We start from the raw sequence: 26379 nt of genomic DNA, 5'->3' as shown, positions 1-26379 counted from the left end.
TTATTGAAGAAAAATTCACTGAAACTTTGTTCTTTGTATTTTACTTCTCCATTGTTAGTGTATCTATTATGTATGTATTCCTCCCAGAGATTAAATATTGTTTCTACAAATATAATACCTGGTATATATACAAGTAAACTTTATAAGCATGTGGAAAGACTGATTAACGTAAGAATAGCATAAAAAAATTCTATGCCAAAGTTTTAATTTCACGGTTTTAATATCATGAAATACAAGTACAAAACATTGTACAAGTATACTTTTTACTACACAAACATGAAATAATACATTGATATTTCTACCAGAATGTGTATCACCCAATATTAGCCATTATACCAAATATATTCCACAGGGATTTTTTTTACTATTCCTAAGAGGATTTTATCATAAGAAAAGCTCACAATTCATATATTTATCTTACTGTTCCTGTTTAGCTGCTTTGGAGAACTGTGAAGAAATATAAAACTACTTTAGCTATGAGTAATCTTGATATTTCATGTTGGCTGAGATCTTCCTTATGTTGGCATTGCAAAGACACCATGCATTTATATGGAGTAAGAAAAAAAGTCTCAAAGTCCCCTTACTGCTTTCAGAAAGCAAATTACCATTTCCTGAAAAAGTACAGAATAGTGTAATAAATAGTTATTGGCTAAACAGTTTTTCATGAAACTATTTACATAAAACATAATGATAAAAGAAGACTACAAAGTCCCAAATCATGTAATCAAGAAAAAAGTTTTCAAGGATCCAAACTGATTTCCCTACCTCTAAACTGATTTAATCACATCAAAAACATCAGCCAATACAAAAGCACACTGTGCTAAGTGTCTAAATTCAATTTCCATAGCCTATACCTCACAGTTTTCGGCCATTTCGGCTAAGACATTTTTATGACAAACAAAAAAAATGAAAAGCAGCAGCACTTATTTTGCTGAAAATGTGAAAAATAATAATACTGCTAATTCTTAAAAATATGTGAAATTAATTTTGTTTTTATAAATAAATAAAATGTTTTTTAATTTTAATTATCATTCTTGCTGTTAAAAAATCATTCAGACTTATGTCAACCTTCAAGGATATACTTTGGGGTATTTAAAGTAACATGTTTGGAAAATTGAACCACATTTTAATTGCCACCATTATGCTTTATTCTTGGTATGATCATCTTTGTTTCTTCGTTTCACATCCCAATTATAAACCCTGGCCATATCTGCAAAAATTGTCAAAGAAAATACAAAAGTGGTTTTAAAGTTAACACATATTGACTAAATCGTCACATTAAATCAAGTACACAGAAATCACAAACACACACACACACAACTCTGATGATGAGCAATAGTCCAAGCCTTCATGCAATATTCATTTATTTGCTAAGAAAATACAAAAATTTGGGGCCAGCAAGGTTGTGCTAGAGGTAAGGTGTCTTCCTTGCAAGTGCTAACCAAGGAAGGACCATGGTTAGATCCCCCGGCGTCCCATATGGTTCCCCCAAGCCAGGGGCAATTTCTTTTTTTTTTTTTTTATAAAGTATTTTTTTTTATTTTTGGTTTTGGGACACATTGAGTGGTGCTCAGAGTACTCTTTTTTTGGGGGGCGGGGGGTCACACCGGGCGGTGCTCAGGGGTTCCTCCTGGCTGTCTGCTCAGAAATAGGTCCTGGCAGGCAGGGGGGACCATATGGGACACCGGGATTCGAACCAACCACCTTTGGTCCTGGATCGGCTGCTTGCAAGGCAAATGCCGCTATGCTATCTCTCCGGGCCCCAGGGGCAATTTCTGAGCACTTAGCCAGGAGTAACCACTGAGCATCAAACGGGTATGGCCCGAAAAACAAAAACAAAAACAACAAAAAAAAGAAAATACAAACAATTATTTAGTATATCTAGTCTACTATGTACAGTCTATTTAACTATATATATTTAACAAATACAGACCTGGAACTGTCAATATATTTAAAGAGTGTCTCTCTCCCATGAAACAGACTTTATTCAAATCATATTCTACCATGTAATATTCTAATCAGTCCAATTAGTCTCTAAATTTAGAAATACATATTGAAAACTACAGTAATTTTCTTTTATCTTGCCTTACATTTAACATTCATTTCATTGACAGACACCTTCCCTTTCCTAAAACCAGCTCTGCAGAGGCCCTTGCTTATCAATCCCTTCATGTTCCACAGCTCTGGCGTTGAATCTCCCAGCCATCACACAAAGTCACCTCAATTGTCTCCACTGTTCTCTTCTCAATGTTTCATCAATTTGATCCAAGTTAGGTCTTCACATTAGCAGCCACATGCCAGCACCTGCCCATGGTTTAAGAGACTTGCCTTTCCTCACCCACCCAACCTCTGCCTGTTGCATGTGACATGCAGTATAGAGGAGAGTACTGTGGCGCCAACCCCAGAGCTCCCCACTGCAATGGAAACAAGAAATGAGCTACATCATGAGGCATGTGCTCTGCTAAAGGTATCAGGAGGAAAGGCAGATCAAAGAAATGCAAAGACAAAGAACTGGGTCGAATACACTACAGCTCCCCTTGACCAGAAAACCTACCTACACCCACCTCTTTCCATTGATCTACCTCCTGCAAGGCCATTAAATGGGGTGAGTGCATGCTTTACCTGTGGAAGGCTGAAGTTCATCCCCAGGCACTACATAGTCATTCTAAGTAACCTGGCCATGATGCTGAGCATCGCCAGGTGTGATCAGAAAATCAAATAAGTCAAATCACCCTTAAGCTTTCTTGGATGTAATTCCAGATCAATCTTTCCCTAAATTGCCTTGGTGTAGCATACATTAACTTAAGAGTTTGCTATGAAATAATTATATTTTGTGTATAGTTCTTTTTTTTATTTTGTTTTTGGGTCACACCCGGCAGTGCTCAGGTGTTACTCCTGGCTCTATGCTCAGAAATTGTCCCTGGCAGGCACAGGGGACCATATGGGATGCCGGGATTCGAACCACCATCCTTCAGCATGAAAGGCAAACGCCTTACCTCCATCCTATCTCTCCGGCCCCATTTTTGTGTATAGTTCTAACAAACAAATGTAACACTTTTTCTTTAACTACTGGATTTTCTGACCATACTATTCCACAAACAGCTTCGTCTGGGGCAGTAACACAGGAGATGTGTGGAATTAAACTAGCTATGAAGGTATTGTGAGCAAAGTAATGAATGATGAGTGGTCAGTCACTTTGAACTTTGAATTTGAACCTGCTGTTTCTATGCCTGCAGACTTCAACTTTAGGTTAATATGCAAACTTATTTCAGTATTAGATACCTATCCAGTATATAAGTAATGTTATTATTCTAATAAAATATATGCTTTCAAATTAGCCTAAGAATAAGGACAATCTTGTCATCTAATGCCAGTTTGACTGTTAAGTGTATCTTTCTCATTCCCCTCCGTTTATTTGAAGAAAGGATACTGACTTCTGTGGTAGTAAACTGGTCTCGAAGAAAGTCAAGGTCTTCCTCAAGAGAATCGAGATTCTTTGTGGCAGTTGATAAATTCTTTTCCAATAATGCCTGAGCTTCATCAATATCATATTCAAGCATTACATTAGCCTGAAGAGAGAAAGTCACAATGATTATTCAAGAAAACCAAGGTTCTTTGTAGCAGTTGATAAATTCTTTTCCAACAATGCCCCAAGTCAGAAAAAGTTAATTTTAACTGTTTCCTTCTAATCTCCAAAATCTCAAAAAAATGGCAAATGCCAAAAACAAGATGACAGGTCCACGTGTACTAAAAATATAGTTTGGGATACTTGGGAATGCATACATCCTAAGAAATGGGGACCATCCATTTCCCAGCTCTGACCTTCCCCCTAATAACCAGTCCAGGCATTCCCTGAACTACTTTCCACATCTGACAAATGGCATTAAAATTATTCAAAGGATGTTGGTAATGAATAAAAGAGAAAACATGACACTGTTAGTCACAAAGTAAGTGCTACATATTTACTATCAAAATAACCCAACCCATGTTTATTAGAAAACTGTCTCTCCAATCCCAGACTTCCATTTCATTACCTTATAGTGGCAATTTTGTTTTGATATTGTTTTAATTCAGCACACCTCTATATTTTTGGCTACCTTAAAAAGGACCATTTATTAAGGGGTCAGAGAAATAGTACAGTGGGGAAGGCATATGCACACAACCAAGCTGGGTTCAATCCTGGGCACTCCATATACTTCTCTGAACACTGCCAGGAGAGACCCCTAAGTGCAGAGCCATGAGAAAGCCCTGAGCCCAGCTGGGTGTGCTCCCCCAATAATTCATTTGTATCAAAACACCCTCATTCATTTAAGTCACCTCATACTTCAGCATCTTCTCAGCTCCTGCACTTGATTATAGGGACTTCAAGTCTGACATGCTCTAAACAACTCTAAGTTACCCTGCAAACATTTAGCTCTTTGCCTGTAATGTAAGTTACAAATACATTTCATGTTCACTGTCTTTTCACTTTGATTATAATTTCCAAAGCCTAAAAAGACCATTGGAGCTGGAGCAATAGTACAGCAAGTTTAATTCCAAGACCACATTTGGTCCCCTAAACCCTGAAACACTGCCAGGTATGCCTAAAAGAAGTCCAAAGAATTCCATATTCCAGTCTTTCAAACAAACTATGAACTGAAACTTTGATGACGGTGTCATGATTTCTTGCATGAAAGGATGCAGTTTATTCGGAATTCACCGAATTATGAGGTGAGAGACAGGATTCTGCTGTATTTCTTGCCGGAGCTCCCTGAGGTCCCAGTGTATAACTGACGAAATAATCTTCCCACTTGCTGACAAAAGGAAGAGCCATATATGTAAAATCAAGGGTATTAATGAACTTCTGAGAAATGTTTCTTTCCAATAAATTAGTTCTAGAAAGCTCCCTATAAACTTAAGGAGGGAAAAAGATAAAATCAGGGGCTTTGGGGGGCCACAATCAGCAATGCTCAGGGGTTACTCCTGGCTCTGTATGCAGGGGTCATTTGGGGGGGGTTGGGTCAAACCCACCAACGCTCAAGAATTACTCCTGGCTCTGCGCTCAGAAATCGCTCCTGGCAGGCTCGGAGGACCATATAGGATGCTGGGATTCGAACCACCATCCTTCTGCATGAAAGGCAAATGGCCTACATCTCCATGATAACTCTCCGGCCCCGCAAGGGTCATTTCTGCTCTTCCTTCTACTCTATTTTTTTTGCTTCGTTTTGGTTTGGGAGCATACCCAGAGATGTTCTGGGGTTACTCATGACTCAGTGCTCAAGAACTACTTACTGGTGGTACTCAGGGATCAAATCGTGAACAAGGTTTGAGCTGTATGCAAGGCAAGTGCCTTACTACTTTACTGTCTCTCAAGCCCGTTATATTTTTTGTTTGTCTGTTTTTCAGCCACACCTGGTGACGCTCAGGGATTAGTCCTAGCTATGGGCTCAGAAATCGCTCCTGGCTTGGGTTACCATATGGGACACCGGGGGATTGAACCTCGGTCTGTCCTAAGCTAGTGCAAGCAAGGCAGATGCCTTACCCCTAGTACCACCACTCCAGCTTCCTCCCCTGTTATATTTAAAAGACAGAGATTAACTGGAGAGTTAAATTGAGATTGGGCCTACTTTGTTTTGACCAGAAAAAAACTTTTGAAACTATCTTCATCACTCCTAAATCAAGTTAGCTTTGGGTCCACTCAAATTATACCCCATTCACTGCTTATATATGCAAAGGGAGGTGAACATTATGCACAAATCAAACAATTCTGTTGTACTGGGAAAACACATTGGTTTATAAATGTCAGCAAAGAAAACTGGGGCTATTTCATTCACTTACCCCCAACCAGAGACACACTTTATCAGTAGGAGGAACTGAAGCTTTGCAGTACAGGTTGTCTGCAAGTAAGAATCTGGTCTCCATTGAATTGGGGGACTCCTTAAAAGAAAGACAAGACTGTAAAGAGCCAAGTTTAATAACAATACAGGACAGAACTGAGAACTCAACTAAGTCTCAAAATAGTACTATCAGAGCTGGATCCACAGTACATGGCAGGGCATTGCTTAGCATGTGAATGGCCTGGGTTCAAGCCCCAACATCCCATAGTACCACAGGAATGATCCCCGAGCTCAGGAGTTATCCCTGAGCACCACTAGAGTGGGGAAAAACCCAACAACAAAAAACAGTACCAGCATACAAATAAAGTATACTGGTAAAAAATATAAGCTGGGGTCAAATCTGAAGCCCCCAGATTTTGCCCTGACTCCTTCCTAGCTGTACTAGTATGGCACAGTTACTTGATCTCTGACCTCTCTATCAGTTTCCTCATTGTAAAAGGAGGTTAAAAAGAATCTCCCCCCTCCCACTCCCCTCCTTCTCTATCTCTCTCCCCTCCTCCCACTCTCCTCCTTTCTTCCCCCAATATAAAATAGTGCCTGAAATAAAATAAGGACACTGGCACACATCACGGAGAACAAGATCAACCCGTGCTGGTGCAGATGTATGGAGAAAAGGACTCTCATTCACTGCTGGTGGGAAAGTCGACTGGTCCAACCTTTGGAAAACAAAATATAGATATTTTGCACACAAAAAAGCCTAGAAATTGAGCTCTACTGTGCCCCAGTCAATACTGCTCACTCCAGGGAATATACTCTAGGGGCCCAAAACACAATGCAAAAAAGGCATCTGCATTCGTATGTCCACCGAAGCACTATTCACAATAGCCAGAATCAGAAACAACCCAAGTGACCAAGATCAGGTGAGTGGAAGAAGCTATGGTACAGAGCTAGAGCAATAGCACAGTAGGTAGTGCGATTGCCTTGCAACCCGGGTTTAATCCTCTGGCATCCTATATGGTCCCCAAGCTAGCAGGAGCAATTCCTGAGTCACAGTTAGGAGTAACCCCAGAGCACCGCCAGGTGTACACCCCCCCAAAAAGAAACCAGTACATCTACACAATGGAATAATACTGTTAGGAAAAACAAAGCCATGAAATTTGTTTATACATGGATGGAGATGGAGAGTATGATGCTGTATGAAATGAGTGAGTGAGAGAGAGAAAGAGAGAGAGAGAGAGAGAGAGAGAGAGAGAGAGAGAGAGAGAGAGAGAGAGAATAGTATGGTAATAATATCCAGAGGCAATAAAGACTAGGGCCAGAGGAGCAGTCCATGGTAGGAAGCTTGCTACAAAGAATGGGAGAGCACAGTTAGGGTAGAGAAAGGACCACTATGACAGTAAGAATTAGAAATGATCATTCTGGACAAGAACTGGGTACTGAAACCCATAAGGTGATATGCACGATTTCCCTTCAGTAGCAATATTGCAAATTATCGTGCCTACAAGGGAGAGAGAAGAGTGAGAGAGAGTGAATGAGTGAGAGAGAGATAGAGAATATCTGCTATAAAGTCAGCCTGGGAAGTGTATGACGGAATTTAGGACACTGGTGGCAGGAAATTTGCACTTGTGAAGGGATGAGTATTGGAGCATTGTATATCTGAAATTCAATCATGAAAACATTGATAACTAAGTATCCCAGTGATTCAATTAAAAATAAAATATAGGGGCTGGAAAGATAGCACAGCAGTTAAGGCATTTGCCTTGCACGCAGCCAATATAGGATGGACACCGGTTCGAAGCCCAGCATCCCATATGGTCCCCCGAGCCTGCCAGGAGCGACTTCTGAGCGCAGAGCCAGGAGTAACTCTTGAGCGCTGCCAAGTGTGACCCCTCCCAGAAAAAAACAATAAAAATAAAATCTATTTTAAAAACTAAAGACTCTGCTATACAGGTTAGCTATTACTATTACTCATAAGTGCATCATACCCAACCATCAGCTTTCTATAGTTCTGTAGAATATCATACAATCTTTTAAATACAATTGTTTATATAATTGAATATTTATAGCCTACTTTCAAAGAGTAGATTAAACTGGATCAAGACTCATGATTCTCAAATCCAATTCTGCCACAAAGAAGAATCATGACACTTATAAACTGTAACCTCTCCATAACTTAACTGTTGCTTCCACTTTGAAATGAAAACTGGGACCCATAATTTCTAATATTCTTTCCAACTCTGTAAGTCAGAAAACAATCATAACAAAAAATCTTAGGTTAGATGCTGCTACCTCAAAATAGGACATTTTCTTTTTATATTAATCATTTCAATTAAGTATTAATAATTTTGTACAAAATTCAAACTGCAATAATACAAATAATCTAATAACTGAGGCTCTAAAATTACACTTACTTTTACTAGAAAAATGCACTTACTTTTTTCTTCTGCATGTATTTTAGGATTTCTAAAGTCTGCTTAATTTCAGGAATCTGATTTTTAAGCCTGAAAATAAGAAAAATGGTTAACTTAGTATTCTGAGAAAAACTACCAGGTCATTTATTTTCTATTAATATATAATCTTTTTCTGTTTGTTTGTTTTTTGGGCCACACCCGGTAACGCTCAGGGGTTACTCCTGGCTATGAGCTCAGAAGTCGCTCCTGGCTTGGGGGACCATATGGGATGCCGGGGAATCGAACCGCGGTCTGTCCTAGGCTAGCGCTGGCAAGGCAGACACCTTACCTCTAGCGCCACCGCGCCCGGCCCCTATTAATATAATCTTGAGGATTATTTGCTAATCATAATTAAGATATATTCTATTGGAAATATTTCACAAGCTTTGTTTATAAAGTATTCAGAAGCCATAGCAAATATGCACAGATCATCAATTGTGTACAAGGTCCTATACTACATGTCAAACGCCCATCCTTTTGATTATTTTACAGTTCTAAAGTAACTCGTATTTCAGGATATCATTAGATACAGGCTTAAAATAGCAGATATTTGGGGCTGGAGAGAAAGCACAAAAGGACGAGTGATGGTTCAATTCCCAGCATCCTATGTGGTTCCCGCCCCCCAGCCTGCCAGGAGCTATTTCTGACCGCAGAGCCAGGAGTCAGAGCACTGCCGGTGTGACCCAAAAATAAATAAATAAATAAATAAAATAAAAAATATAATAGCAGATATTCAAATATTCTATCTGGATTTGGAATAGGTGGAAACCACCAGTTCCCCTTTCAGGGCTGAATGGAACCCACAGTCCTGGTAAAGTCACTCAGCACAGTGCAGACATGTACTTCAGTTAGCTCAATAGCAGTGAAGCACAATACAGCACTTCTTGGTATTTGTACTAGGAAGAATCAGGTTAAATATCCTAACTGTCCAATATTCAATCAAATAGAAAATAAAGATATTATGACATGTAAGGTATTCTTATAAAAGTTCTTTTATTCTTAAAAACTGTTAGACCTTTTAAATTGTCAAATGCTATTTTTAAGTAAGGAAACAATGAATCTTAAGGAAAATGATAAGTGATAAGACTTTTTAGACTCACTGCTAAGTTAAATTTTAGACAAGTCACTACCAAAACTAGAGAGCTGAATAGAAAAACATGAATCTAGGAGCCAAAGCCATAGAACTGTGAGTTGGGCACTTGCCTCACACATGGCCAACCCAGGCTCAACCCTCAGCATTCCATATGGTCCCCCGAACACTGCCAGGAATGATTCCCGAGTGCAGAACCAAGACTAACCCCTCAAGCACTAGATTCAAACATTATACCTCTCATAAAAATTAACTGAAAATTCATCAGAAACCAATATATAAAATGCCAAATCTAATGCTCCTATAAGAGAATAAAGAAAAGCTACGTGACCTTGAATGGGGTGATGATTATTTTAGATACAATAACAATTGTGTGATCTATGAAAGCAATACTTGATATATAAAAGTTTACTCATTAAAATGTCTTGATACAGAAGAGATGTTCACTTTGACTGGCTGAGTACATGATCTGCATGCAGGAGAACAGGGTTCTATACCTGAGTGAACATAGTTCCCAAGCACTGTCGGGAATGACTCCTCTGACAGGTCTAACTCGAAAAACCAACAAAAAATAAACCACATTGGTGATGGGAATGTTGCACTGGTGATGGGTGGTGTTCTTTACATGACTGAAACCCAAACACAATCATGTATGTAATCAAGGTGTTTAAATAAAATAAAAAAATAATAAAAAATAAACCCAAGCCAAAAATGAAGTGTCTGGAAAATGACTGCTATCCAAAACAGACATGGAATTCTCCTAAGTCAGCAATAAGAAAACAAACACCATCATAAAAAAAAACTACTCACTTCACTAAAGATTGAAATGAGCACACGAAAGATGCTTCATGTCTTACCATGGTTAAAAATCAAATGAACACACAAACTGTGCCACACAATTAGAACAAGCCACAGCAGCAAAGTGCCTGTAAGTCTGGGCATAGGGTTAACAGGAACTCTTCCCCCAGGCTGGTTGGTTGGGATGGTAAAGGCACAGCAACTTTCCTGGAGTCCTTAGTCTTCACCCTGCACTCCCAAGTGGAATGCTGCTGGTTATGTTGATACCTGTCTGCAATGCTTGTGTTACCCCACCTAGGGCAAAATGTTAATCTTACCTGATGGTCAGACTGCCCACTTCTGGACAAAGGGGTTACCTGAGGGGTGTAAGGGAGATTCAGCAAGAAGCCTCAGCAGGAAGAAGCAGTATGGGGAGATAAGAGAATAGATGCAGGGCAGCTGGAGGAGGCTGCTTAAAAGGTTAGCTTAGCTCTCACTGTTTGCAGATGACATGATACTCTACTTAGAAAACCCCAAAGACTCTACCAAAAAGCTTCTAGAAACAATAGACTCATATAGCAAGGTGGCAGGCTACAAAATTAACACACAAAAATCAATGGCCTTTCTATACACCAATACTAATAAGGAAGAAATGGACATTAAGAAAACAACCCCATTCACTATAGTGCCACACAAACTCAAATATCTTGGAATCAACTTGACTAAAAATGTGAAGGACCTATAAAAAGAAAACTTTAAAACTCTGCTCCAAGAAATAAGAGAGGACGCGCGGAAATAGAAGCACATACCGTGCTCATGGATTGGCAGGATTAACATCATTAAAATGGCAATACTCCCCAAAGCACTGTACAGATTTAATGCGATCCCCCTAAAGATACCCATGACATTCTTCAAAGAAGTGGATCAGGTACTTTTGAAATTTATTTGGAACAATAAACACCCTCGAATAGCTAAAGCAATCATTGGGAAAAAGAATATGGGAGGAATTACTTTCCCCAACTTTAAACTTTACTACAAAGCAATAGTTATCAAAACAGCATGGTATTGGAATAAGGACAGGCCCTCAGATCAGTGGAATAAGCTTGAATACTCAGAGAATGTTCCCCAGACATACAATCACCTAATTTTTGATAAAGAAGCAAAAAATCCTAAATGGAGCAAAGAAAGCCTCTTCAACAAGTGGTGTTGGCACAACTGGGTAGCCACTTGCAAAAAATTCAACTTAGACCCCCAGCTAACATCATGTACGAAGGTAAAATCCAAATGGATTAAAGACCTCGATATCAGACCCAAAACCATAAGATATATAGAACAACACATAGGTAAAACACTCCAGGACATTGAGACTAAAGGCATCTTCAAGGAAGAAACTGCACTCTCCAAGCAAGTGAAAGCAGAGATTAACAGATGGGAATATATTAAGATGAGAAGCTTCTGCACCTCAAAGGAAATAGTGCCCAAGATACAAGAGCCACCCACTGAGTGGGAGAAACTATTCACCCAATACCCATCAGATAAGGGGCTAATCTCCAAAATATACAAGGCACTGACAGAACTTTACAAGAAAAAAACATCTAATCCCATCAAAAAATGGGGAGAAGAAATGAACACTTTGACAAAGAAGAAATACAAATGGCCAAAAGACACATGAAAAATGCTCCACATCACTAATCATCAGGGAGATGCAAATCAAAACAACGATGAGGTACAACCTCACACCACAGAGAATGGCACACATCACAAAGAATGAGAATAAACAGTGTTGGCGGGGATGTGGAGAGAAAGGAACTCTTATCCACTGCTGGTGGGAATACCGTCTAGTTCAACCTTTATGGAAAGCGATATGGAGATTCCTCCAAAAACTGGAAATCGAGCTCCCATACGATCCAGCTATACCACTCCTAGGAATATACCCTAGGAACACAAAAATACAATAAAAAAAATCCCTTCCTTACACCTATATTCATTGCAGCAAACAACCAAGATGCCCTTCAACAGACGAATGGCTAAAGAAACTGTGGTACATATACACAATGGAATATTATGCAGCTGTCAGAAGAGATGAAGTCATGAAATTTTCCTATACATGGATGTACACGGAATATATTATGCTGAGTGAAATAAGTCAGAGAGAGAAAGAAAAACGCAGAATGGTCTCACTCATCTATGGGTTTTAAGAAAAATGAAAGACATTCTTGCAATAATAATTTTCAGACACAAAAGAGAAAGAGCTGGAAGTTCCAGCTCACCTCAGGAAGCTCACCACAAAGAGTGATGAGTTTAGTTAGAGAAATAACTACATTTTGAACTGTCCTAATAATGAGAATGTATGAGGGAAATGGAGAGCCTGTTTAGAGTACAGGCGGGGGTCGGGTGGGGAGGAGGGAGACTTGGGACATTGGTGATGGGAATGTTGCACTGGTGATGGGTGGTGTTCTTTACATGACTGAAACCCAAACACAATCATGTATGTAATCAAGGTGTTTAAATAAAAAAAAAATAATAAAATAAAAAACAAAAAAAATAAACAAAATAAAATAAAATACAAAAAAAAAAGGTTAGCTTAGAAGCCACACATGGTGGCTAGGGCCTTATAATAGAGCTTCTTGTCTTCTAAAATCTGACTGCTGTGGATAATTTCCTTGCCATCATTCAGATACCTACAGACCCACGGGCTGAAAGGGGGTGGAGGCACCTGGCCTGGCCAGAAAGGCCTCACCTTCTATCCACCATCACCCACCACCATCAAGGAGTCTTACTGATTAATTCAACATGCCTGCACACTTTGAACTGTGGCTCAACAAGGGGCACACATCAGGTTGTGGTTCATGCACACTTAGCAATGGTTCGCCCCGGACACGTGGTTGAGACACACCCTTACAGCCTCAGTTCCTAAGAGGAGTCAGGTCAGTGCCACAAACACTCTCCCTAGAGCTCATTCATATTCCCTGGCTGTGGCCCCACACCTCTTCTGGGCTGGATGCTCACACACATCTGGCTGTGGCGTGTTCCAGCATGGGGGAAATCACAGGCAACAGAACTGTGGGGTTTAGGCAGCAGAGTCTAGTTCAAGAGGGAAAAGGGATTAAACTTGTGACCATATGCCTGTAGGCTTCACAGCTAAGTCTGTAGAGGCTTTGGTGGTTTCTTACAAAATTGAACCTACTCTTAGCATTCAACCCTGCCTCAAACTTAAAACTGACTAACACCTACACATGAACATTGACTTTAGTAGCTTTAATCCTTTTCTCTTTTCATCTGTTTGGTTTTAGTGGCCACAATAGGCAGTGCTCATAGTGATGTGGTTCAATCAATTGAACAGGATTGACCACATGCAAAACAAGTGGCGCTATACCATTTCTCTAGCCTCTTTGAAGTAGCTGTATTCTTAATTGCCAAAATTTGAAAACAACCAAGATGACCTATAGTAGGTAAATTAATAAACTCTGGCAAAGACTAACTAGACTTAGTTTCTAGGCTAACAAGAAATGACTATGAAGCCATGAAAGGAACCTTCCTTCAATGCATATTGCCAAGTTAAATAAGCAATTGCAAAAGACTGCTTAAACACAGTGTGACTCCAACTACACAATATTCTGGAAAAGGCACCAAGAGAGTAAAAAGCCATGGGGCTACAAGTGGCAGGATGGATGAATTGCTGGAGCACTGGGAATTTTTTGGTTGGTTTGTTTATAAGCCACACCTAGCAGAGAGTAGGGCTTAATCCTGGCTCTGAACTCAAGATCACTCCTGATAGGGCTCAGAGGAACATATGGAATGCCAGGGATTGAACTTGGTAAAGCTGTGTGTTAGGCAAGTGCACTGCCCACAGTACTACTTCTCCAGCCCTGAGTTTCTCACAGCAGTGCAACTACTCTGTATGATACTATAAAGGTAGAGAGAACCTACATCTGTAAAAACCCAGAAAATGTTTAACACAAGAGAGTAAGTCTAAAGTAAGCTAAGGACTTTACTAATAATGTATCCAAATATCACCTCATGAAGAAGAATACTGATAACAGGTGGTTAGGCATGGAAAATCTCTGTACCTTCAGCTCAATTTTTCTCTGACCTTGCAGTTACCATTTATAAAAGAAAGACCACTTAAAAATGAAAAACTAGTGCTCGCTTCGGCAGCACATATACTAAAATTGGAACAATACAGAGAAGATTTAGCATGGCCCCTGCGCAAGGATGACACACAAATTCGTGAAGTGTTCCATATTTTTAATGTTGCACTAGTGATGGGGGGGTGTCCTCTTATATGTCTGAAACAAAACCACAATCATGTTTGTAACCAGGGTGCTTAAATAAAAAATATTATTTTAAAAAATTAAAAACTAGGGGCCAGAAAGATAGCACAGTGATAGGGCATTTGCCTTGCATGTGGCTGGTTTGGACAGGTGGTGGTTCAAATCCCAGCATCCCATGTGGTCCACTGTGCCTGCCAGGAGTGATTTCTAGTGCAGAACCAGGAGTAACCCCTGAGCGCCTCTAAGTGTGACCCCAAAACCAATAATAATAATAATAATAATAATAATAATAATAATAATAATAATAATAAAGAAAAACTAGACCAGTGAGTTATTTTACATGCAGCAGGCCAGGTTTCAATTCTCAAAACTAACAAGAATATGATTTATTTGGGCCCGGAGAGATAGCACAGTGGCGTTTGCCTTGCAAGCAGCCGATCCAGGACCAAAGGTGGTTGGTTCGAATCCCGGTGTCCCATATGGTCCCCTGTGCCTGCCAGGAGCTATTTATGAGCAGACAGCCAGGTGTAACCCCTGAGCACTGCCAGGTGTGACCCAAAAACAAAACAAAAAAAAGAATATGATTTATTTTTTCTTGCTGAAGAATCACCTAAGAGAAAAAAAGAAGGGGTCAGAGAGATAGCATGGAGGTAGAGTATTTGCTTTGCATGCAGAAGGACAGCATCCCATATGGTCCCTCGAGCCTGTCAGGAGCAATTTCTGAGCATTGAGCCAGGAGTAACCCCTGAGTGCTGCCGAGTGTGACCCAAAAAACAAAAAAAGAGAGAGAGAGAAAAAAAATAAAACTGTTTTGTTACTGAGGTTTAGCTCTCTTTTTCTGATAAGAAAAAGATAAGCAGAGAAAATAAACAAAAAAGTGGAGCCAGAGATAATGGACACAGGTAAAGTGGTTGCTTTCTGTGTATCTGACCAGGATCAATATCCAGCACAATAGAGTGACCCCCAAGTACTGAGGCTGGAGTAAACCTTAAGCACTGCCTATTGTGGCCCTAAAACCCACATAAGACACAATTCTGGGCTCTTTGTTAAGCTACAGTTTGGAACAAAATTTACTAAGGATACAAAGACAAAGCTGTTTCTTTCGTAATACTTTTAACTCAGTATTTTTGAAAATTATTATGCAAACAAAATTTAAATATGATTATGAAAATATCCTTATAGCATCACCTAAAGTCACAGCAGATGTGCAGAAAGCCAACAGGTCAAACTTTATTACTACTGACCTGGTAAGCAATGTTGGGTGAGTGTACAGCTTATAGAAATTATCACCAGCTCACACTTGAAGAATGGCTCGCCCCTAAACACGTATCTCATCTCACTTGCTGATCTCATGTTCCTCTGCTTGCTTACTTGCACTCTGGTGAAGCCCGTGATTTCTAAAATACCGACTTCTTGTTCTTTCTCTCCCCTCACATAAATGTTTTAAGAACTATCTTGCTTCACCGAAAAAAAAAAACCCAAAACCTATCACTACATGATAATCTAGAAACACACAGATCTATTTAAATTTTTAATTATGAATCAAATTTAAAAAGAATCAAATTGAATTGCTATAAAATTTATTTCATAAAAAGTTCGAATCAATATTTTGTTAACTATTTAGGATTAAATACAGATATTTTCGATCTCTTATTTTTTCTTATTTTTGTAGATGCTTATATAATCAGATGACAGGAAAAATGCAACCTTCTGTGAAATGTCACATATACATGCAAAGCTGCTAAGATCAAGTTTGGGAGCCATGTAAATTATTCCTGTGTCATATTTTGGAAATGTCCACTCAGCACTTGGAGGCCCATTGTCCCTTTCAGGTATCAATTGGCCTGGCAAGATCAGGTGCTCAGTGAGCAATGGCAAACCTGCGGAATTGCCAGAGCATGTTATACAGTGTGGGAGCCACTCAGAGTCTTCACAGAAGCCCCAACCCTTCATGTCACAGTTCTAGATGTTCAAAATCATGTGTGCTGTGTAAGATCTGGAGTAGCCCACTAACTCCAGCAGCTGCAAACTGGGGCACCCACACACCCATGTCACTGAATGTACCCAAGCAATACCCTATCCAGAGAGCAGCTCTGGCCTGGATGCCTACATTCCTGAAGCACTGGGAAGGGTTCTTGGTCTAAAATTCAGTTTTATATAACATGCATTTTCCCCCTAGGCACTGCTTCTGAATCTCAGTTCAGATCCTAAGATTTATCTTTCTTTTTCACTGCTGTAAAATAGTTAATAGTAAATATAACTTTTTTTCTTTTTGGTTTTTGGGCCACACCCGGCAGTGCTCAGGGGTTCCTCCTGGCTGTCTGCTCAGAAATAGCTCCTGGCAGGCACGGGGGACCATATGGGACACCGGGATTCGAACCAACCTTTGGTCCTGGATCGGCTGCTTGCAAGGCAAACACCGCTGTGCTATCTCTCCGGGCCCGTAAATATAACTTTTTAATTCACTAGTAACAGACACTTAGGTTACTTCTATGTCTTTGTTATTTTATGAAAAACTGAAATCTCTAGGTCTCAGTAGTAGATGAGGGAGTGAATAGCTTAGAAAGGAAATGAACTAAGTATTCCAAAAGTATGTAGGACAAATTTAGAACTTTATAGTCAAGTTATGTAGCCAACTGCTCCCCATCAGTTAGCATAAGGTAAATCACATTACACATTACATCACTGCTACAGGACAAAAAAACAGTCCAACTGTCCAGAAGCACAGAAGGCCGGGCTCAGGGCAAGAAGAAACAAGTCCTAGTTCCAAGCACTTCAGCAACTCCCCATAACACCCCCCAGGAGAGATTACAGCAATGTCAGTTAAAGGCAGGTGAACAGACAAGCATTTCCCAGAAGTCAAAAAAGCTGCGTGCAGAAAAGAGCTTCAGTCCCACGCGGGTGCAGCTTTCTTCCTACCTCCACCCCCACTCTAGCCATCAGGAGAGATTGAACTTACCCCAATCCTACCTCAGTTAGGGGCCAAAGGAACATAACCAAGAACTAGGAGCTGAAGCGATAGCACAGCAGTAAGGGTTTGCCTTGCATGCAGTCAACCTAGGACGTACCCATATTTGATCCCTGGCATCCCATATGGTCCCCCAAGCCTGCCAGGAGCGATTTCTAAGCATAGAGCCAGGAGTAACCAGAGTGCAGTCAGGTGTAGCCCCAAAACAAAACAAAAACAAAAAATATCAAGAACTATCAGAAGCAGCAAAACCTAAAAGACAATATTACATGGGAAAAAATTCAAGGGCCCCAAAGAGAAAAGAGAGGATGGCAGTCAGGATAGTAATCTATGGCAGTTGGGTTTGGATACCCCCACAGTAATGACTGTTGAATCTGGACAAGCCCCTGAACATTGCCTCCTTACATTCAGGTATAAAAAGAGGAACTTGGACTGTTGGGGGGGGGGGGCAGCATAGGCCTGCTGGCTCACGGAGGCCAAAGATAAAGCATTAGAAAAATACTGACTGCTTTGCATCTATTGGCTTTTATATCTTTTTTGAACCCTGGCCTCCCCTGGCTACCTCTGGCTAACTCTCTCCCCCCTCTGTGGAACTCCTGGGTGGCAGTGGCCGGCTTCAGACATTCAGGAGAAATAAAAATTATGCTCTATTTCTTGTCTCCTCTCTGCGGGGATGGGGGGTTGTGGTCCCTAAATGTTGGGATCCCTGGGTGGGCACGAGCCCCACCCGGCATCTGGGCCACACAGGCCCCTGTGAGCCTTGGGCTCTTTGGGTTTCTGCATTGGTCATATAAAAAATAAACAGGTAGCTATAAGAACAACCAACAAAAAGTACTGGTAAAATAAAGAACTTACAAAGGTATTTGCTGAAAGAGAAATGGCCCATGTGGGCAGAAGAAAGGGAATGGTAAAGAGGATAAAGAGAATTGGTGCAGAATCAAAAGGGTCAATATCTATATTAACATGAATTTCAGAAGAGGGAGGAGTTACCAGATAGAAAAAAAATCCAAAGCAAAAAAAATTTGTTAAAATAATTAAAGTTGGGCCGGGCGGTGGCGCTGGAGGTAAGGTGCCTGCCTTGCCAGCGCTAGCCTAGGATGGACCGCGGTTCGATCCCCCGGCGTCCCATATGGTCCCCCAAGAAGCCAGGAGCAACTTCTGAGTGCATAGCCAGGAGTAACCCCTGAGCGTCACAGGGTGTGGCCCAAAAACCAAAAAAAAAAAAAAAATAATAATAATAATAATTAAAGTTGGAGCAAGAAAAAAATGGTTTAGCTAAAAGTTTGGTTGAAATTATGTGCAACTCTGAGTTTATGCATAAGTCCATTCAAACAATTTGAGAATTGAACAAGCACTGTTTTTTCTTTCACTGTTTTTGTCTTAGAAGCAAATAGAGGACCCTAGAAAATGGCAGGGATGTGGGGAGAAAGAAACTCTCATTCACTGCTGGTGGGAATGCTGTCTAGTCTAACCTTTATGAAAAACAATATGGAGATTTCTCAAAAACTGGCAATTGAGCTCTCATATGATTCAGCTATACCACTCCTAGGGAAATACCTTAGGACAGTGGTCGGCAACCTTTATTTTCAACTGAGCCAAATCTCGCCAAAACCACAATTGAAATTTATTTTGAGAGCCACATAGGGCGCGCACTGACAGAGGCTAGGAGCAGAGTCCTGACTCCTGGAGCGGCCGCAGGGCACACAGAAGAGCCAAATTAAAAGTGTAAAGAGCCACAGGTGGCTCGCAAGCCCAGGTTGCAGACCACTGCCCTAGGAAATCAAATACACCACACAAAAATGCTTTCTGTGTTCACAGCAGCACTACTTACAATAGCCAGAATCTGGAAACAACACAGATGCCCAACAACAGATGAGTGGCTAAAGAAACTGTGATACATATACACAATGGAATATTATGCAGCCATCAGGAGAGATGAAGTCATGAAATTTTCCTATACATGGATGGACATGGAAACAATTATGCTGAGTGAATTAAGTCAAAGGGAGAGAGACACAGAATAGTCTCATTTTTCTATGGGTTTTAAGAAAAATAAAAAACATTATTGTATGGGGCCGGGAAGGTGGCGCTAGAGGTAAGGTGTCTGCCTTGAAAGCGCTAGCATAGAACTGACCACGGTTTGATCCCCCGGTGTCCCATATGGTCCCCCCAAGCCAGAGGCGATTTCTGAGCAGATAGCCAGGAGTAACCCCTGAGCATCAAACAGGTGTGGCCCAAAAACAAAAACAAAATTAGAAAAAAAAACAACATTATTGTAATAATTCCCAGAGACAATAGAGATGAGGGTAGGAAGGACTAGCTCATAATATGAAGCTCACCACCAAGTGTAGTGGTGCAGTTAGGGAAATAACTACACTAACAACTATCATGACAATCTTAATGAGTGAGAGAAGTAGAGTGCCTGTCTAGGCAGGGGAAGGGGGAAATAGGGGGCATTGGTGGTGGGAATGATGTACTGGTGAAGGGGGGGTGTTCTGTTTATGACTGAAACCCAACTATAATCATGCTTGCAATTATGGTGCTTAAAGGTTTTATATAAATAACAACCCTTTGGGGCCAGCGAGGTTGCGCTAGAGGTAAGGTGTCTGCCTTGCAAGCGCTAGCCAAGGAAGGACCGTGGTTCGATCCCCCGGGGTCCCATATGGTCCCCCAAGCGCCAGGAGTAACCCCTGAGCATCAAACAGGTGTGGCCCAAAAAAACAAAAACAAAAACAAAAAAACAACCCTTCCCCCAAAAAAGACAAAGAATAGAAAGTTTATTATTAGGGGGCTGGAGAGCAGTAAGGCGTTTGCCTTAGATTCAGAAAGATGTTGGTTCAAATCCCGGCATCCCATATGGTCCCCCGAGCCTGCCAGGAGCGATTTCTGAGCATAGAGCCAGGAGTAACCCCTGAGCGCTGTTGGGTGTGACCCAAAAATCAAAACCAAAAAAAAAAAAACCCAATATAAATATAATATATAATAAATAAGTGTATTTATAATACCTAAAACTATAAAAAATCTTAGTGACCATCAAAGGTGAATAGAAGGGGCCGGAGAGATAGCATGGAGGTAAGGCGTTTGCCTCTCATGCAGGAGGTCATCGGTTCGAATCCCGGCGTCCCATATATGGTCCTCCCGTGCCTGCCAGGAGCAATTTCTGAGCCTGGAGCCAGGAATAACCCCTGAGCACTGCCGGGTGTGACCCAAAAACCACAAAAAAAAAAAAAAAAGGTGAATAGAAAATAACCCAACTTGGTAAATCACAGTATTATAATAAGAATTAGGGAAGAAAAGAAAAACAATTCTACAAAGCCAGTTCCTCCAGCATCTTCTCATGGAGATCAGGCTTCCCATAAACCTCTTGGGTCTATCAGATCTCACCTTCTTGTCCATATCTGACTTTGGAACAAAGAAGCACTAAGGCATTGCGTGACATTTCTTTTGTTTATATACCTATCATCTCAAGACTTTGTCCTTGTTAAAAGTGAATACTAGACCTTATTTTACCCCAAAAGTATTTGGCATCTATTTCCACAACAAAAAACCAATTTAACCAACAGAAGAATGCTAGCAGATGTGTGTAGCAGATAAACGTGTCTTACAGTAAACAGGCCTTTAAAATTATCAAAAATACAAGGAAAGAAAGTCTTCGGACAAAGGCTAGCACTTTCCTATTCCAATTATTTGTCAAGTCTTTTTGTGTGTTTTTTGGACCACACCTAGTAGTGCTCAGGGTTTACTCCTGGCTCTATGATTAGGGATTATTTCTGGAGTGCTCAGGGGATTCTATGGAGTACTGGGGATCAAACTCAAACTCAGGGCAGCCATGTGAAAAGCAAGCACCTTACCTCCTGTACTATCTTTGTTGTGAAATCTTAAGAAGTTTTAGCTTCCATAGATCTCTCTTATCATGGGAAAAAAGATAAAGATGAATCTAAAATGTTTTGGATCACTTCACTATGTTTGGAAAAACCATCATTAGGCTGACAAGACCAAGTTCTGGCTAGGATGTGAAGCAACTGGGACTCCTATCGATTACTGGAAGAAATAAGATATGCATATCTACCTTATAGGCTGTTTGGTAGTTTGTCTTAAGATTGGCCATATACTTATAAGCTGGGATTTCCTACTCTACATAATTACCAGGGAAAATAAAAATATATCCACAAAAAGACTGAAAATCAAATACAGAAACAACCCACATGGTCCATGAATTCATGCAGTCCATAAAGTTACAAATAAACAAGAGCAGATTAAAAACTGCCGCACATCCACATATAATGCTATGTAATGCAGCATTAAGAAGCTGACATAAAAGAATAATCACTATAAGCTTCCATTTCTATGAAATCCAAAAACAGAACTCAAGTATTATGTTTTTTGTTTGTTTGTTTTGGGGCCACACCCATTGATGCTCAGGGATTATTCCTCGCTATGGGCTCAGATATTGCTCCTGGCTTGGGGGGACCATATGGGACGCTGGGGACGGAACCACAGTCCGTCCTAGGCTAGCACTTGCAAGGCAGATGTTTTACCTTTAGTGCCACTGCTCCAGCCCCAAATTCAAGTATTATGATAATTATCAAAAGAGTGAATGTCTTTGGGAAAGGGTAGGATTTGCTAAAAAGAGGAGAACAGGAATTTCCTAAGGTAAAGAAAAGCTCTATAGCAGGGGTCCTCAAACTTTTTAAACAGGGAGCCAGTTCACTGTCCCTCAGACCATTGGAGGATCTGACTATAGTAAAAACAAAACTTATGAACGAATTCTTATGCACACTGCATATATCTTATTTTGCAATGAAGAAACAAAACAGATACAAATACAATATGTGGCCTGCAGGCCATAGTTTGAGGACCACTGCAAGTCTATAGTTTAATCTGGAATAGTATAGTTATATAATAATTTATATATAATATTAATTATATAATAAGTTATAGAATTGCATGTAATTAGGCAAAATTTATCTAACCGAACATTCAATAATCACATAGTTCTATGTGTACATTATACTTTTTTTAATTTCACACCACAAAAGAGCAATTTAAAAAACATCAACAGGGCTGAAGCAATAATGGCACAGGGGTAAGGAGTTTGCCTTGCAAGCGACTGACCCTAGTTTGATCCCCAACATCCCATATGCCCCCTGACCCCAGTTGGCCAAGAGTAATTTCTGAGTGCAGAGCCAGCCAGCTGGGAAGAACACTGAGCACTGGTGGGTGTGGCAAAAAACAACATATTTTACATTACCTCCTTTTCTTTTGAGCAAGATTGAGCTCCATAAACTTATACTTCTGGTATTGTTCATCGAGTTTTTTTAGTACTACATCTGCAGTCTCATTTCCAGGTTGCTTCATGAAGTTATCTACATCCTCCTTCAATATAAAAAGAATGCATAAACATTTTTAAAGTTTTTAATCTCATGTTTTTATTTATTAGCTTTATGTTTAAAGCATAAGTTTGTTTTATTCTCCAATGTCTCCTTTTAACTTAGAAATTACAAAAGTTCAAAGACCAACCAATTTAGACAGTGCATGTTGCTATCTTATTCTTACTCCAGCTTCTTTTTCTTTTTCTTCATATAGAGAAGAAATATGGCCTTACCTGCTTTATGTATGTAGTCCCTGCATAGCTTTATAAGCAAAGATGAAAATGGCCAGTAATCAAAATTCATGTCCTAGTCAAGTGCTGCAATCACAAAAAATTCAACAGGTTGTCTGCCAACTATGAGTTTTATTACTTTTAGCTCAAAAGTACAGCCATAGTAATCATGTTAAAAATGCTATTTGTTTACCAAGGCAGATCATAGAAACATTTCAGTATCAAGTGGATAAAAGAAAGTAAACCTAAAAGGCAAAAATAACCATTTTGGTTTTTTGTTTTTGTTTTGGGGTCAGACTCAGCGGCACTCAGGGGTTCCTCTGTCTCTGTGCTCAGAAATTGTCCTGGCAAGCTCTGGGGATCACGTGGGATCCTGGAAATAGAACCCAGGACGGCTGGATGGAAGACAAGTATCCTACTGCTTATGCTATTGCTCCGGCCCCCATACTCATCTCTGTATCATGAAAAAACTAACAGAATCAAGATTTTTTTCACACATACTACAAATAAGACCTTGAAGAAAAGGTAGCTAACTAGATAAGGACCAAGAACTAGACAAAAATAAAAGGAAACTTCAAGGGGGAAGAAAGTGATTTTGTCAAAAGCATTAGGAAAGGGCCTCCTGTACCTAACAGATTCTATGCTGTGCCAATTAGCTTGGAGAGGAGCGTAGTAAAAATAAATAGTACAGAGCAAAGAGTGGTGAACGCTGTTAGGGAATTAACTACACTAACTAGCATGACAATGTTAAAGAAGTAGAATGCCTGTGGCGAATGCAGGCAGGGGTGAGAGAGAAGGAGGGGCATTGGTGGTGGGAAAGTTGCACTGGTGAAGGGGGGTGTTGTTTATGGCTAAAACCCAACTACAAACATCCTTGTAATCGTGGTGCTTAAAGATTTATATTAAAAAAAAACTAAAATATAAATAGTACATGTAAGGGAGAAAATACAATATACAGAATATAGCTAGACAAAAAAAAAACTAGAAAGGTGAATCACCACGTGGTCTGGCTCTAAGTAGTCTAGACCTGGGGGTCTTTTGCAGGCTGTATGAGACTTGACTCCATAAAGGTGGAGGCAGGCCATCTAGGTGGAGATAAAGCCCCATATATTCCAGTAGGATTGTATAACGGTGCAGCACGGAGAGAGAGAAGGAAGCACGGACGGACCAGCCAGGCAGAGGGGCACCGGGTTTTGGGTCCCCGCTCTAGAAGGAAGCTGGAGCCCAGGCAGGGCTCAAAGCCACGCCTGCTTCCTTGGCCCGGGGGCTGGACAGGCTCGGGGCCCTCGGGATGCTGCAGCAGCCGCTGGTCCCTCGCACCCGCTTCAACGCGCTTGCTTTCCCCGCTGCCTTCCGCACTCTCTCGAGACCAGCGCCCCGATCCCTGCAGAGACCCTCCGGAAGAGCTCCGTGGCCGGCCTCTGGACTGTTCGCTGATCCCCTCGGAGCCTGCCCGCCCGCCGTCCCCTCCTCCGTGCTGGGCCCTGCAGGACCGCGTGGCCGATCGCGGATCGCGACCCGCTGGCCTCTCCCGAGCAGCTCCAGCCCGGCGGGGGCGGGGCGGGGTGGCCCGCGGCACAGGCCAGACAGTCGGCCGCTCGCCGGCGTCTTACCACAAACACGGCCTCCGGAATCCCCAGGTGCAGCCGCCGACCGTTCCCGGCAGGCACTCCGCCACAGGCACCACCATCTTTCTCGGCCGCCATGTTGGGGAAGCGAACGTGGAACTGCCCACTGAACAAGGGGTGTTGCCCGGGGTTCGAGATTGGCCGGTTCCCAGACAGCCAGCCAACCCCCTCACCCCACCCCGCGTTCTGTCGGCGCTGCGTTAGTCGGCGCTGTCATTGGTTACTCCTTTGAGGCTCCGGCGCGTCAGAAACCTCTGAGTGCTGATTGATTGGCTGCCTGCGGGTGACTGACAAGCACGGGCGGGCCTCGGAGCCCCAGTTGATTCACCTGAGCCCCACGGGCTGGTGGTCCCGGGCCGGCGGGAAAGGGCTTCCCGGGATGTGATAAGAAGTCGATCTCAAGGACACGGGCCGCCTGAACTCGAGTTGGTGCCCAACCCCGTCCAGGCAGGCAGCTCCCTCCAGAAAGGCGGTCGGATCCTCTTGCTCTGCTCTTGGATCGCACCGCACCTCACTTGACAATTTGATTGCGAATATAAATGATTGCGAGTCGGGGGCCACGGTGCTTTTCGGCCTCATCACGCCTGTGAGCCTCCTGGCCCGGGAAGGAAAAATTTACTTTATGCCTGTTTCAGAACAGACAGTAGCTCGATTCTAATTTGGGAGGGGAGGGTTGGGCCACACCCGGCTGCCCTCAGGGGTTCCTCCTACCTCTCTGCTCAGAAATCGCTCCTGGGGGCCGGAGAGATAGCATGCACATAAAGCGTTTGCCTTGCATGCAGAAGGACGGTGGTTCGAATCCCATATGGCATCCCATAGGGTCCCCCGAGCCTGCCAGAAGCGATTTCTGAGCGTAGAGCCAGGAGGAACCCCTGAGCGTTGCCTGTGTGATCCAAAAACTAAAAAAAGAAAAAAAGAAAAAGAAATCACTCCTGGAAGGCCTGGGGGACCATATAAGACGCCGGGATTCGAACCATCTTTGGTCCTGGGTTGGCCTCTAGAGCCAGGAGGAACCCCTGAGCGTTGCCTGTGTGATCCAAAAACTAAAAAAAGAAAAAAAAGAAAAAGAAATCACTCCTGGAAGGCCTGGGGGACCATATAAGACGCCGGGATTCGAACCATCTTTGGTCCTGGGTTGGCCTCTTGCAAGACAAACAAAAGCCTTACTCCTGTGCTATCACTCCAGCCTTCTGATTCTACTTTTAAGTACTCTGCCGTGGCACTACCCTTTCCCTTAGGCACAATGATTAGAAAGTGGTTGCTAGGCCCTGCTCTATTGCCCTGTAGGCTTCCCACCAAGCACTCAAAGGCAGCTCCTTAACTTAATGAGGATACATAGAAAACAAATGAAAGTTATCAAGTTATTGTGAAAGTATTTTTCAGTCACTGAGTCGTTACTTAAGCCCTAGGATAAAGAGGAACTGCAATATTAATATATTTAAGCACCATGATTACAAATATGTTTTGGGTTTTTTTTTGGGGGGGTTGGCTTTTGGGCCACACCTGGTGACCCTGGGATAAAGAGGAACTGCTATATTTTTAATATTAATATATTCAAGCACCATGATTACAAATATGTTTTGGGTTTTTTTGGGGGGGGGTTTGGCTTTTGGGCCACACCTGGTGATGCTGCGGGGTTACTCCTGGCTATGCGATCAGAAATTGCTCCTGGCAGACTCAAGGACCATATGGGACACTGGGGGATCGAACCATGGTCCGTCCCAGGCTAGTGCATGCAAGGCAGACGCCTTATGCCCTGCGCCACCGCTCCGGC

The 26379-nt window shown here is 41.7% G+C and overlaps 1 protein-coding gene and 1 non-coding gene across 2 annotated transcripts; one reads left to right on the top strand and one right to left on the bottom strand.

Annotated features, from left to right (window-relative positions):
* Positions 1-201: 201 nt before the first annotated feature.
* Positions 202-24759, bottom strand: LOC125998656 (prefoldin subunit 3). The gene is made up of 6 exons (XM_049766712.1): positions 24591-24759; positions 22627-22751; positions 8251-8317; positions 5818-5916; positions 3431-3569; positions 202-1210 (listed from the first exon to the last, which is right to left on the bottom strand). Exons 1-6 carry the CDS (start codon positions 24681-24683, stop codon positions 1140-1142), a joined length of 594 nt encoding a protein of 197 aa, XP_049622669.1. The 5' UTR covers positions 24684-24759; the 3' UTR covers positions 202-1139.
* On the top strand, positions 14276-14383 carry LOC126000148 (U6 spliceosomal RNA). The gene has a single exon (XR_007492512.1). It is a non-coding gene; the product is annotated as a U6 spliceosomal RNA (small nuclear RNA).
* Positions 24760-26379: the final 1620 nt, after the last annotated feature.

This window comes from Suncus etruscus, chromosome X (genome assembly GCF_024139225.1).
Source record: "Suncus etruscus isolate mSunEtr1 chromosome X, mSunEtr1.pri.cur, whole genome shotgun sequence".
NCBI lineage: Eukaryota > Metazoa > Chordata > Mammalia > Eulipotyphla > Soricidae > Suncus > Suncus etruscus.
The sequence above is the reverse complement of the archived record's forward strand: the minus strand, read 5'-3'. Positions and strand labels throughout refer to the sequence as shown.

Excerpts from the sequence above, each read along its gene's own strand:
- LOC125998656 (XM_049766712.1), bottom strand. The coding sequence starts at position 24,683 with ATGGCGGCCGAGAAAGATGGTGGTGCCTGTGGCGGAGTGCCTGCCGGG. Across the intron at positions 22,752-24,590 it reads TTCCGGAGGCCGTGTTTGTG|GAGGATGTAGATAACTTCAT; the intron begins GTAAGACGCCGG and ends TTTATATTGAAG. Across the intron at positions 5,917-8,250 it reads AATACATGCAGAAGAAAAAA|GAGTCCCCCAATTCAATGGA; the intron begins GTAAGTGCATTT and ends CTTTCTTTTAAG.